Source organism: Arvicola amphibius, chromosome 4 (assembly GCF_903992535.2).
Source record: "Arvicola amphibius chromosome 4, mArvAmp1.2, whole genome shotgun sequence".
NCBI lineage: Eukaryota > Metazoa > Chordata > Mammalia > Rodentia > Cricetidae > Arvicola > Arvicola amphibius.
In genome coordinates, this window is record NC_052050.1 from 133,162,678 (window position 1) to 133,177,716 (window position 15,039).

The 15,039-nt window shown below is 39.4% G+C and overlaps 1 protein-coding gene across 1 annotated transcript in view; it reads right to left on the bottom strand.

Annotated features, from left to right (window-relative positions):
* The window catches only part of Zdhhc2 (zinc finger DHHC-type palmitoyltransferase 2), a 56,395-nt gene that overhangs the window by 10,195 nt on the left and 31,161 nt on the right, over positions 1 to 15,039 (bottom strand). The window contains exons 5-10 of the mRNA XM_038326272.1: positions 13,233 to 13,302; positions 12,498 to 12,530; positions 6,536 to 6,656; positions 4,333 to 4,465; positions 1,405 to 1,531; positions 1,121 to 1,213 (exon numbers count right to left, since the gene is read on the bottom strand). Of these exons, the coding sequence (XP_038182200.1) occupies positions 1,121 to 1,213; positions 1,405 to 1,531; positions 4,333 to 4,465; positions 6,536 to 6,656; positions 12,498 to 12,530; positions 13,233 to 13,302 (577 nt within the window). The remainder of the gene's footprint in view (positions 1 to 1,120; positions 1,214 to 1,404; positions 1,532 to 4,332; positions 4,466 to 6,535; positions 6,657 to 12,497; positions 12,531 to 13,232; positions 13,303 to 15,039) is intronic.

Below are 15,039 nucleotides of genomic sequence, written 5' to 3' on the forward strand. Positions count from 1 at the left end.
ACTAGAATTTAAAACAAATTTAAGGCTGCAGCAAAGGTCTGCATACAGTGAATTTTCAAATCCCTTTCCATTTCATTTGGGAAAACACATAACACACACACACACAGATACACAAGCACACACGCACACTCACATGCACAGGCACACTGACTGGGGCAGGACTTAGAGACCTTTCAGAGTCAGAAGGATACAGTGTACACAGTTGTATCCTTCTGTATCAAATGGATGCCCGGAGGTCCTTTTGATCTCCAAAGGCCCAATTGAAGGAATTTTCTTTAACCTTTATAAATCCTTGGCCTGGAGAGGGAGGGAGGGGGGTATGGGTGGAGGTGAGGGGAGGGAAGGGGGAGGAGGAGGGAAGGAGATGGAAATTTTTAAATATAAAAAATAAACCATATATGGTACTTATCTAAAAAATAAATAAATAAATAAATAAATAAATAAATAAATAAATAAATAACAAAAAACATTACAGTGGAGGAGAGATACCAAGGTTGGATACAGGAATCCTACCTTGACATCTAGCTGGAACAGAGAGGAACTACTTTTGACTTACAGTATTTTTTAAATCCTACCTTTCAAAAATCATAATATATTTTGGGTTGGAGAGATGGCTCAGCCATGAAATACTAGGCTCACAGTCAAAAATGAAAATATATTTCATTCAAATAAAATGTTTAGAGAATTAATACCTGTTTTCTTTTTTTAAAGAGTCTTACTTATTTTGTATTTTATGTACATGAGTGTTATGTCTGCATGTATACCTGCACGCAGAGGGCATTGGATTCCATGGGATGACAGTTATAGAGGACGTGAGTCTATGTGGGTGCTGGGAATTGACAGGCCCTTTAGAATAGCAGTCAGTGCTCTCAATTGCCAAGCTCTCTCTCTAGCCCTACTGTTTCCTTACTCCAGCCCTTATAAACAGCATTGTAGAAATGCAATTGAAACTATATATCCTCTCTACTTTGCTACTGTCTCCCTCCATCCCAACAGGGGGAGGTCATTGTTGTTCCGACATCTCTGACATCTTCTCTTCCAAGAAACGCATAACCAAAGAACACAACAGAATAAAAAACATCACTTACAAATGAATCAGAAAAAAAAAATGTAGCATTACTTTTTTGCTGTCGAATTCAGTCCTGCGGGAGTGGACGGTTGTTCGGGATCCTGGTTAACAAGGCAAGTTGGAAAAGAACAGCCATCACCTTGACTGTAATTAAAGAACAGTGAGAAACAGTAAGAGGACGTGGGTCAGTGAGCTAAATGGCTTTCCACTCGCAACCGTGAATTGCTGATTGATACTCTAGAAGGCCCTGTGCAGAAAAGCAACAGGTTTAACTCAAGGTCATCATTGTTTGCTAACTTTCATTAGTTCACCCAGAAAGTTTTCAGAAAAGGTACCTTGAAAATATCGGGAGCATCCAGTACTTCTTCTCATCGCCAAAAACTTGCCGCATGTTTTTACTGAAACCCAAGCTGAATCCATTCTTATCTGTTCCGTGTCTAAATACTGGGTTTCTGAATGCCTCTAAAAGAAACAGAGAAACAGTGTCATGAGTACAGAATGTATATCCTAGTGAGCCCTAGTACTGGAAGGAGCGAAGTGACAATAGCCTCCCGAGAGTCCTCAGGGACCTAGACATATATAGCTCTACGTATAGACAACCAGGTTGTCTATTCTCTTTTAAAATATTAAGAAATGAGAGCCGGGCAGTGGTGGCACACGCCTTTAATCCCAGCTCTCGGGAGGCAGAGGCAGGCGGATCTCTGAGTTCGAGACCAGCCTGGTCTACAAGAGCTAGTTCCAGGACAGGCTCCAAAGTCATGGAGAAACCCTGTCTCGAAAAACCAAAAAAAAAAAAAAAAAAAAAAAAATTAAGAAATGAGTAGTTCTATTTTAATTTTTCACTATTATAAGAACACATGTAAACTAGAGAAAATTAGAAAATTTAAATGAGCCAATAAATTAAAATCGACACCTCCCAGATCTTTGCTTTACCTATCAGTGTGTGTAGGGGGGTCGTGGTGGGAACACATGTGTCATGGTGTGCACGCGGGGGTCAGAGGACAACTTGAAAGACCCCCAGTGTGGGGAAACTCTCACTCAAGTCTTGGGATATCACGATCCCCCTAGTAACTCACGAGAGACTGTCCTTGCTGCAATCACACGAGGTTTAATCAATGAGATGAGATGGGAACCAGTGCACTGGGCCCGAGACTCATAACCCATGCAGGGGAAGAGTTCGACCCAGAGTGGCCGGGAGAAGGAGATTTTTAAGGGAAGAAACCACAGCCCAGTGATCCGAAAGGGGCAGGGAGGGTGTAGAAAATTCCCCAAAATACCAGTGATGGTCACAGCGGGGTGGGGGGGCAACTCCCTGCCTCTCAAGATCACTCTCAGGGTCATAATCAGCTAGTTCCTAAAACACAGTATTCCAAAAATACCAATGATAATCATAAGGGGGAAACTCCCTGTTTCTCAAGATTATTCTCAAGATTACAATCTAACTTTATCTTCAGCTAGTTCCTGGAACACAGTCACTGTACCGGCTAATCCTAGATTTCTGATTCTCCCTCCCTGCTTAGATTTTTGGCTCTATTTTTCCTGTTTGGGTGTGTGTGGGGGGGGGGGGTCTGGATTTATCCAGGTCTTTCAAACTTTATAGAGAGGGTGGTCCCCCTCCATCTTTATGTGGGATGTGGGGATTGAACTCAGATTGTCATGCTTTGTGGCATTTCTTCCCCCCCCTCCCCCCACATACCCTACTAGCCCACCTTCTAGATCTTCTGCCCAAAAAAAAAAAAAAAAAAGACATCATTAAAATTTTTATCTCAGCCCCGCCTGCCTCTGCCTACTGAGTGCTGGGATTAAAGGCGTGCGCCACCACCGCCCAGCAGAAGCATAAAGATTCTGTCCTTCATTTTGGAGACAAAAATCTAACTGGCAGGGTCAGATACTAAGGGAAACAGGAAGTTATGAGAGCTTTAACCTTTGTTGCTCCCCGGGGTATTCAGCTTTAAGACACCCCCCCCCCCAAAGCAACATCATCAACAACAACAACAACAAAAACCTTTCTTTATTAGACAAGGGCTTCCCTATGTAGCCTTGCTATTTCTCAGGCAGGCTGGTGCTTCGTTTCTGGTCATTTCCCATCGTACCTAGGTTACCAACTGTGCCAATGGGCAGCACTTTACAGTCCTCTCAAAACCCTTCACCTCTGGGAAATCCACAATGCTACTGTCACCTCTAATTTTGGTAATAACTCTTTCACTTTTTTTCTCATATAAGCCTCGTCAAATTTTTTTTTATTTAAAATAAGTTATCTGTTTCATTTATTCTCCTGTAACTTCCTTTCTATGAGCTCCCACATTCATTAGGTCTTTCCTTCTGCTTGCTTTGGGCTCTCTCTTCTCTAGCTCATCACTCTGCACAGTTATTGGCTAAGACCCTTATTCATTTTTAATATGAACATCTGCAGTTGCATCTTTCCCTCTGAGCGCAGCTACATCCCTTGGGTCTTAGCTTCTCTTCCTGGTGCTGTGATAAATATTTTGATGAAAGCAACTTAAGGGATAAAGAGCTGGTTTGGCTCACAGCCCCTGGCTACTGACCCTCAAGGCAGGAAGTCGCACTGGCAGGAGAGAACAATGAACACATGCTGTTTCTCAGTCCCTTTCTCCATTGATACAGTTCAGGAGCCCAGCCAGGGAATGCTGTCGCCTGCAGTAGGTGGGTCTTCCCACCTTAGGGAAGGTAACCGAAATCATCTCTCCCACCCCCATAGGCGTGTTCAGAGGTCCATCTCCCTGGCGATTCTAGATCTTGTTTAACAATGAACACTACTCATCACTTCTTGTCTGTAGAGCTTTTGAACAGACTCTGTTCTGTGCCTACAATGTTCTGGATCTTTCTACGGTTAACTTTTCAGATTGTGTATTTCTTAGTGTGGTGAGCCAGTCCCTGACAGCTCATTCAAAATGGCTTCCCTTCCACCATCTCCAGCCATTACTTCATGACCTGTTTGCGTCCTTCAAAGTATTCTGATTTTATAGTTACTATTAGGTTTAATTTTTGCCTTTGTGCCCCTCAAGAAATTGCTTTCCTTTGCTCTCCACGTGGCACGAAAACTTTTCAAACCACACACAGTCATTTAATACATGCAAAGAATGGACTGGTGTCTATATGACATTACAAAACACGTGGGAAATAAGAAAGATTTTATTTGACTATTTCAAGACAGGTTGATGACATTTATTCATATGACAAATTTTAGTGAATGACGGCATGTATATTTAACGTTCTCTTTGCTATAATGATTGCATACTCACCTAACGTAGATTTATTTTTGCTGACTAGCCAACAATGATAACCAAACAGAGAAGACAAGCTGACAGAAAACATAGCTGCAGCAAAGAATAAAAACATAATATGGAACTTGGCTTGAGAATCAGGCAGACCATTCTACAAGGAAAGGCAGAAAACAAAACATTTGTCAAAGGAATGAATGAATATTCCTCCACATTTATGAATCAGTTAGTATGGTTGTTTTTTTTAAATAATTTAGATATGGAAAATGACAACACACAGTTTCCTACTAAAATTGAAGGAGAAAAGTAAACATCATATTCAAATGTAAATACCAATTCATATTAAATTAAATGCTTTCTAAACTATGAATATATATTTAGAAAAGATTAAAGTTGGAATATTTATTTTGCCTCGCATAACCAAATCAAATCCTAGAAACAAACAACATGACAGCATAAACTATACCAGTAGGAAACAAGATAAAAAGAAACTATAAAATGGAGTTTTAAATTTACTGCCTGAATGTGTTATTAGCATACCTCATGTTCACAAACGTTTAAATGATTTTAATTGTAATGCCAGAAAAATGAGGGCTAGTTGGCATATTTAGTTCCTAGTCTCTTTGATACTTTAGATTGCTATAAACAGCAGCATCCACCTAAAAGAACACAGGAGAGCTGCCCGAAAATAATGCTTCAGGCTCTGTTCGTAGCATCACAGAAATGATAACATTTGTAACCCTGTCTGAAACAAATATTTCAATCACGGGCTGAAAGCAGCCAACACCCCAAAACCTGTTTGCCCCTCACTGTTTGCACATCCAAGAGAGATGGGCTGGTTAGGGGTGAAGGGCTGGGAAGCTGGCATTCAGAGAGGCACTGGAGATGCCAGGGGCTCCCATTCTGACATGAACACAGTGTTTCACTTCCCTGCCTACTCCCCCTTGATGGAAGACACAAGACCTTAACTGGCAGCTTTTGACAGTCAACGCCTGAACAACAGGAACTCTGGTCTCTCCTGTTTAGATATATTTGAGGATTGGAATGATAACTACCCATGGGGATGGAGGGCATTGAGATTACAGTCTGGAAGACATTCAGTGGGGGATCAGTCATTAACCGGAAATGGAGGTATCTTTGAATGCGAGGAACCCACATGTGTCTTTCTGCTTCTTAACAATGAGACTAGCACACAGCGAGCGTTCAGGAGCTCTTTCATATTACATTTGGTTTCTATCTCATACAAATTACCTAGCAATTCAGACATTCTTGCCATAATGAAAGATAATTTAATGAAAATCAAATAAAATTCTATGAGAAAGAAATCCTGGCAAGAAGCAAAATGCTTTTTTTTTTCTTTACTATTATTTCGTGTTTGCCAGGAATATTTTTGGATAGTGTGTACACTCCACAGTTTTGTTTTGTCTTGCTTTAGAACATGGTATATATAAAAAGAACTACCTAAAGATTATTAATGGAATGCACAAAAAAATACAGAACATTGCCCACATAACAGCTTTAAAGCCACTCAACACCCAAAGAGGAAAAACTTCAATTTTTAAACACTGAGAAAAAAAAATCTGCTTATATAGTCAGTTCTCATTATTCACTGTAGTTATGGTTCACGATATCGCCTTGAACAATGGATCCGTGAGAACGGGATCTAGAGGAAACAGGGTTGGTTTTCTCTTCTCCTTTAGGCATCCACTGACCAATTCACAACCTTATTAGATGCGGGGTTTTGCCCGAATGCCCCTTATTTGTTCTATAATTAATGCCTGGTTGAAGCATGTATTTTTTTCCACAAGACATATCAGTCTCATTGAGGTTCCATCAACATATTTAAAAATCATTTTATACGACAAAAAATCAACAAAAAGTAACACAAAACAAAGCAAACAAATAAGAAACAGACAACAAAGCACGGAGGCAAACAGACCATGGGAGACCGGAACTTGTTTACCGGACCCTGAGATGGAAAGGGCATAGCGCTGCCTTGTTTACAAACTAAAAATATCCGTGTGCACTACACAGCTCTGTATGTGTCTAGAGACTACTGAGAAAGCTCCGAGCACACTGGCTGGGAAGCTAATGGATGCACAAACACAGGAAGCAAATCATGAGGACTGACAGTGCACAGACTAACCCTAGGAAGTCAGGGTCTGAAATAACTCACTGTGGAACATTTTTTTTTAATAGGAAAGGCACTAAAGTCATGACTTACTGTCCAAAACCTGATAAAATACTGTAAATCTGTAGCAGCAATGAAAAGGCAGTACAGCAGAGAATACGCCAGGAAAAGGAGGAAGAATTTGTAATTTGAAAATCCAACACAATTATTCACCCTGCCAATAAAGCAAAAGTCTGAGTGAGTTACAGAGCCAGTCGAGGGATAAATAGACTTAAACGCAGCATGGCTTTTGGTTTATGTTCATTTAAAGTTCATTAGCATTTCATTTATAAGGAGCATTACACTTCCTAACACATTTAAAAGGAATTTTTGTGCTTAGATAACCAACGTATGATATTTAATATTGCTTTAATAAATTACAATTAATGTCACTGTGCCTCATATACAATGAATTACATAAAGAACACACACCTAAAGACAGAGACGTTGTGACAGACCCAGAAAAATTCAAGGAAATTTGGAGAACTCACTAAGGTATCTCTTGGTTCCATTTCCAACTGGGATTAAATAAATTAGTCTTTTAGGTTTTCCTAAATTGGATCAGGTCTCCTCTATGCTCCTCATTGCATACCATCATGGAGGCAAGTAAATTATCAAAGTGTATTAAATGGAATAATTAAGAAAAGGAATGGGAGCTAGATAGAAAGAGTTTAGCATTCACTTGATAATTATAATTATATAATTATATGATTCTGGGGATGTGAAGTAGCCTATTAGAATTTCATCTTCTTTACTGGAAAACACGTGCTCAGTAATTTCTGAAACCCAGCCCCACACTCTACAATTCCAAATATGAAAATTCATGAATCCTAAGTTCTTTTTCTAAAATCATTATAGGACAGATGGGGGAGAGTGGACTCACAAAGCGGAGTACATATTATTTTGTAGTCACTTTCTCAGTTTTCCTATTTCCCATAAAACAGGGCGTGACTCCGTGTTCCTCAGTGGCTAAAGTGGCAGATACAAGTGATGGAGTTAACTGGCAGTTAGGAGGATGACAAACCTACTGCTTCCTCTTGGTCCTGCTCTTGTCCCCCTTGATCCCTTCTTTGTCTCCTTCCTTGACCCCCTCCCCCGCTGACCTTGGTAAAGAAACAGAACTCTTGACTATTTTCTTTTTTTTTTTAAAAAAAGCTGTACTGTCATGAACTATGATTCTGTACCTCAAAGAGCATAATGTAAAGGAAACAACAGGAGATTTAGTAATTTTGAACTTAAAGGTCTTGTTCATGAGAAGCAATTTGTAAATAATTGATATCACATATTACTTGTTAACGGTTATGTCTGCAGCTTCAGAGGGCCCTGTGAGGATGCGAACAGATCTCTGAGATTGTTTTTTATGGCACCGGGATGGAATAATGGTGAGAAAGAATATTGGAAACAGTCTGTATGGGTTTCCTCTAATGTGATCTCTCCTCAAAGAACGCAGGATATTGCCTTTGCTTGCTTGTGCTGTTCTCAAGAGGTAGAGTAGATAACTCGGGGTGGTAGGCTGGGAGACCCTGGGCAGGGTGAGTAAACAAGAGCCCTTGTGATCTGAGTCAGAGACTAGCACCCCTGGCTCCTTTCTGCAGGAATGCAAAAAGAAGGTTTTTGTGACGTGATGAAGAACCTTTTTACAGAAAGAAGATGATTTTGATCAGTTTTTTTTTTAACACCTGATTTAGCTTACTGAAACTCATGTTTAAGATCGCTGGGGTGATTTGCCGTGCAAAAACCAAGAATAATGGGAAATCAAAGCCAAGTACTTCACCATTTGCTACATATACACAGAAAATTCTGGAAGGTGTCTTTCAAGAGGAAGCAGAGGAAGGGTATTCATCTTGAACAATAACAGTGTACTCTTTTCACAACAGCTCTTGCTGAGACATTGTAACCGCCTAGTGCAGACTCCATTTGGTCAGCATTCTCCTGCACCCAAGCATCCGACAGCAATCGATTTTATGCAGAAACAACACATTTTGGGTTACATCATTTTGGTTTGGTGTAAATCATAGCTGTGGGCTGTTTCACAAAAACTACTTTCTGGATCTAAACTAGAAAGAGAATACAATATATTGGAAAGAAAGTTGATTTTCAGGTCCCCTAACAAAAGTGTGTGACTTCAATTTTCAACCTTGCTGAGCTTCATGACAAAGGATTTCTATTTATTTCTGTCATCGGTATATAAAAATAACATATTTTTTAACGTATGGTCTTTAAAACACATTGAGCATTTAACACATTAAGCTAAAGTTATTTGGATTTATTTGAGAAAGATATTGGATAAGCATACCAAAGTATTATAAGTATAATTAATTAAAATTTTATGCTGAAGGTAAAATAATCTCTTCAAAAGAAAAACCCAATAAAATAAACACTACAGAAACTCTCACCTAGTTAAAATGACAAGGGTGAGTCTGGTCTCCTAAATCCTATTAGGTAATTTTAAATGCTCAGCCAGACCTGTAAATCACTAAATATAAAAGAGGCAGGCATTGTTCACCCGATGTTTCAAATGCTCAGAGTTAATACGGACTCTAAAGTTCAAAACCATATACAAGGCCGAGTGTAGAAACAGCTAAATAATCTGACAATATCCTAAAAGACCTTTAACAAATTATATTCACATAACATCTGTAAAAGATTTTATATACTGACATGAAACAGTTCCATAATATAGTGAGTGAAGAAATAAAGCACACACACACACACACACACACACACACACACGTATATATACATATACAAATGTACACATGGATACATTAGACCTAAACAGTAGCCATGACAACACTGATGGTGGTTCTCTATGATTAGGGAAGAAGAAAAAAAATGTGAGCAAACACAGTCACTGTTTTTGCTTTTGGACTCCAGAGCCACACTGTTTCGTCTGTACTTTTGTGGGGTGTAGCGCAGGTGAACCCAGATTTCACCACATACTCCACATGTACTCTACCCCTGGGCTACATCCCTACTTCTCCACAATTTTAAATTAGAGTCTTAATTTCTCTTTTTCCTGTGGTGCTAGAGATTAAACCTAAGGCCTCATGCTTGCTAGATCAGTGCTCTGACTATTAAGCTATTTACCTATCTCATTCCATCTAAAATTAAAAAAAAAGTTGGATCATCCATAGAATTGACACCTGCTGAATATAAGGTGCTCGGCAGCCAGTCATTCATGTACTGATATGGCTTCTGCTCCCTGTAGGGGGCTGCAGGGAAGATGGTGGTGGGAACAGAGGTAGAGCCTGGGAAATGTCAGGGCAGGAAACAGTTAATAAACTTCTGAGAGCAAAGAAGTTATGGTGTGCGAACACTGAAGTCTTCCAGCTAGTCTCTTTAGCCTGTCAAAGTTCGAAAGACCATTAAAATTTTTTCTTAAGTTTCTTATTTTGTCATGTTAATTGCTGGTTTAGGAAGACTGCCTGAATCAGAAGTCATAATTCTCTATTTTTGTAAGTTTATGCATCTAACAACGGATGGCAAGCGCTGTGGTATTCACTGACCTGGAACAAATCTGATTGCCCCTCCCTCACCCCCCACTACCTTCATTCTTTAGTACCACAATCTTTCATTAAAATGGAAAAACTGGCATCAACTCTCTGCCCTGATTATTTTATTACTGCTAATCGTGTTTAGGTTGCACAGAAATCTAGACAGGGGATCGCTCAATCTGAGTTTTCAAAGCAGACTCTGAGACAAGCATAGCTTTGATAGAGGTAGGAAGATTTGCATGCTTGCTTTTACATAAAAAAGATAAGAAGAGCTGGAGATGTAGCAAGAGAGAGAGAGAAATGGAGTTATTAGTCAGGCTCTTTCTGGCTGGAAGGATAAGCCTTAGGGTGGTAAAGCAAACTTATTCAGGTAAAAGAAAGTCCTGATGCGGAAGTAAGGAAGCACACACAGGTTCCTAAGACCGAGGGGTGTTATCAAACAGAGAAGATGCTCACTACCAGAAAACTTATATGACACTGTGGGGGGGGGAGCACTGGGAGAATGGGAAAAGGGGGATGAAAATTAGGAAGACTGATAATCGAGGGTATTGGTTTGGTGGGAAAAGAATGGGGAATGAAAGAACAACTGCAAGTATAAATTAGTACAAAGTGGGTCATTCATATAGATGTTTAAAAGACCACCGTTCTGATAGGAGTTGGATACCCTTAACTGTTGTGTTGAGGCGGCGGCGCTTCCCGCCACCTGGCTAGCTTTATCGGAAATAATAACACACAAATTGTATTCATTTAAACATTGCCTGGCCCATTAGTTTCAGCCTCTTATTGGCTAATTCTCATATCTTGCTTTAACCCATATTTAGTAATCTGTGTAGCACCACGAGGTGGTGTCTTACTGGGAAGGATCTTAGCCTGCATCCATCTTGGAGAGGAGAGCTATGGCATTTGCCTGAGGCGTCTGCCTCTGACTCTGCTTTCTTTCTCCCACAATTCTGTTCTGCCTACTCCATCTACCTAATTTTCTGTCCTATTAAAGGCCAAAGCAGTTTCTTTACTAACCAATGAAAGTAACACATAGACAGATGACCCTCCTCCATCACTTAACACTTTCAAAGAATTGCTAAAGAAAAGGGAGAGGAATAGTGGTAAGAGATGAGAAGGTATAAGCCCTTCCCTTTCCCCTACACTCCCTACTCCTAGGAAAATTATTTCCAACACATACTACAAAAAAATGCATAATGTAAAATCTGAGCACTCCTATTTCTTCTGGAAGAAGTAATGCTTGTGCAATAATTATAATTAAAGCTTGACTTCAGCCATACCAACCTCAAAATGATCAACATGTAATACAGAAACGGTAACAAGAGTAGAGAAATCGAGTTTCATTTGCGGGTCTTTCAGACAGCCCTCTATAAAGTCACTTACATTAATGATTTAAAAATAATAAAAAAAATTGAGTGAGTTCTAAATAGAAAATTTGTTTAAACATAATCTGTTTATTTGTGTGCTTACTATTCTACCCCTCAATGTAGTTTCATTTAAAATAAATTGTTAAAAGTTTAAAGGGAACACTCCTGCATTGCTGGTAGGAATGCAATTTGGTACAGCCCCTTTGGATGTCAGTGTGGTAATTTCTCAGAAAAATAGGAAACAACCTTCCTCAAGACCCAGTAATACCACTTTTGGGTATATATCCCAAGGATGCTCAACCGTGCCACAAGGACATGTTCTCAACTATGTTCATATCATCATTGTTTGTCATAGCTAGAACCTGGAAACAACCCAAATTCCCCATTCCGAAGAATGGATAAGGAAAATGTGGTATATTTACACAATGGAGTACTACACAGCAGAAAAAAATAATGACATCGTGAATTTGCAGACAAATGGATGGATCTAGAAAACATCATTTTGAGTGAGGTAACCCAGACCCAGGAAGACAATTATCACATGTACTCACTCATAGGTGGTTTTAAAACATAGAGCAAAGAAAATCAGCCCACAAATTACAATCCCAGAGAACTTAGACAACAACAAGGACACTAAAAGAGACATACATGGATCTAATCTACATGGGAAGTAGATATAGACAAGATCTCCTGAGTGAATCGGGAGCATGGGGACCTTGGGAGAGGGTAGAAGGGGAGGGGAGAGGCGGGGGAAAATGTGGCGCTCAATAAAAATCAATTTTAAAATGTTTATTATAAACATCTATTGAGGAATTATTAATTAATGTAATACGTATAATTAACATATAAATCTTTATATTTCTGGAAAGCATTTTAGTGCATCTGTGTTTATATATGTGCATAAAAGAATACTCTTTGTACTGGAAAACATGTAAAATTAACTTTCAGGTTATTAATGCACTCGTTTTAAAGTTACTCAATGGAAATGCTGCCAAATGAAGTCTCCTTGAAGTTAAGTAAATACTAGAAGTAAACCTGGAAGTACCTCTAGGACTAGGTGACTGATTAATGTAAAGGTTTGTAAAACGTGATTCAGTTTATGCTAAGTTAAAGTTAATAATTGATTCAAACTTGTTTCAAGTTCATACTCACCATGGGCAATGATGATCCATCTTCAAAATACATCTAAAAATATCCAAAAAAATAAAACACGACACCTTATGATGACTATTATAAAAAGAAAATCGAAAAACATTTCCAACAGTTGTGATATGTAAAATATTACAAAATTATTTATTTAAAAACAAAAACCAGTAAGAGCAGGCATTCTCATCTAAAACAGATACTATAGCTGATTCTAGTTGTAACAGAATAATGAAATACCAAAATGTACATTCCTTAAGATACAATTTCTTTTTAAAGACTGTTATTGGTACAAGACTACTTTACATTAAAATGTAGAAAATATTCATCTATTTACACAAACTATATATAAAATTTGCTCCTTAGTATCAATCTTTAGGACGAGTCTGTCTGTGTCTGTCACATATTAAGTAGACAACAGCATCTAAGTCTGCGAAGGCAATCAAGGTGTCTTTCTAAAGACGGAAAACACCCACAGAAGTAACATTTGCTAAAGTTGAACACTTGCCACGTAAGACTTGCTAAAAATGTGCCTGTTATGTCACCGTGAGCCTGGGGGAAACGGCATCAACTGCAGCCATAAGCAACACTGCAGTTAACGCAAGGACTAATTCCACTCGTGTATCCAAACAGTGCCCTAAACAGCATGCCCATGGGCTGTAGTGGTAATCGGGGAAGCAGTAACGCAATGCTGAAAACACGACCCCAAGCGTGTAGACGTTTGAGAAGCAAAGGTTTCCTTACTTATCACAGACGGAACAGTGATGGCAGCGGTCGGGTTTTATAAGTTGGCATCTGTCACAATACCGGATTGCTAGGAACAAAAAGTTCACTTAGTCTTAACAAGTCACTGAAAATACAGCAAAATAACTTTTCGTCTTCACTCAGGATTTAAACTCTAAAAAGGACACTGAATTTAAACTTGACTTAAAAAATGATATTCAACCCAGTTTAACAACAGAGAATGAAAACACTTGCCTAGAGACAGGCTTCCCTGGAGAGACTGTCCAAGAACAAAAGACCTCTTGGAAAATCTCTCAGGAGTTAGTTCTCTGCCATCAGTAGGTATGGTGTGGCTCTCAAGGGAAGGTGTGTTCATTTCTACTGGTCAACAGAATGTCTTCCTCAGCTGAATCTATTTATTCCTGTGCATAAACACAACACCAAGATGTCGTCTAGAATGTGCAAACACACCCTAGAGGTTCCATACATTGGAAGAGGCCTCACATCTCTATTGATTCTGATACAAGGTTAGAAGAAAGTACTGTACAAAGCATTTCAAATACAGGATTTTGGTTCTTGCATGTAACGATGGCCCCTTTTCTTCAATAGTACAGAGAACATAATCTATCTGCATGGCTGAATTTGAGATGCTATTTCTCTACATACACCTCCTCACAGGATGCACTAGATTGCAAGAAACAGTGAAAACTGTGTTAGACATAGATTCAAGACAATTCTAATGTGAGCTCAAAGCAAATGCAAATTATCTAGGAATATTAATGAGGCATTTTATATTTCTTGCATGCTAAATCTTTGAAAGCATTTGGGTATCTTATATTTAAGAATTCTCACCTTGGTCTAGCCATATTTTAAGTGCTCAACAGAAAAATGGGCTAATGGGCTATAATAGGCAAGCAGAAGTTTAAAGCCACAACACATATCTGGGTTAAGTCTTAACAGCAATTACCTGTAGTTCATGTAGCTTTTGTTGTTGTTTTGGGGTTTTGGTGGTGGTGGTGTTTTTTGTTGTTGTTTGTTTTATTTTGTTTTGTTTTTGAGACAGGATTTCTCTGTGTAACAGCTCTGACTGTCCTAGAACTCACTTTGTAGACCAGGCTAGCTTTGAACTCAAAGATCTGCCTGTCTCTGACTTCAGAAAGCTGGGATTAAAGGCGTGAGCCACCATATCCTGGCTGTGTGTTGGTGTATTAAAACAGTGACTTAATTAGATATTAAATTACTTTAAAGCATAAGTGAAGTAGGCTTCCTATGAATTTAAGTTATTTATATAACAGTTTCCATAGAGCCAAACATGACTGGCAAAGAAAAACCTAAGTCAATGAAATGATTCCTAATGATATTCTGCTATACTCAAATTGGTGCCTAGTTCAGTCATCATCAGAGAGGTTTCCTCCAGCAACTGATGGGGGCGGATAGAGATCCACAGCCAAACCTTAGGCAAAGAGAGAACCCAGGTTGGAGGTCTCAACATCAGTCCCTCCCATCAGAGTTTGGGGAACCCTTTGAAGACGGGGAGTATGAATTGTGGAAGCCAGAGGGGCTGCGAACCCTGAGTGAGCACAGCTGGGTAATCAACTAAGCAAAGCTCCTGGGGCCTCACAGAAACCAGAGCAGCAATCCAGAGCTTGCCTGGGTCTGTGACAGGTCCTCTGCGTATATGTATTATGGCTGTTGGTTTGGGGGAACTCCTGACAGTGGGAGTGGGGGTGTCTTTGACTCTTTTGTATGCTCTTGGGAGCATTTTCCTCCTACTGGACTGCCTTGCCCATCCTTGACATTAGGGTGTGTGTGCCTGGTCTTATTGTAT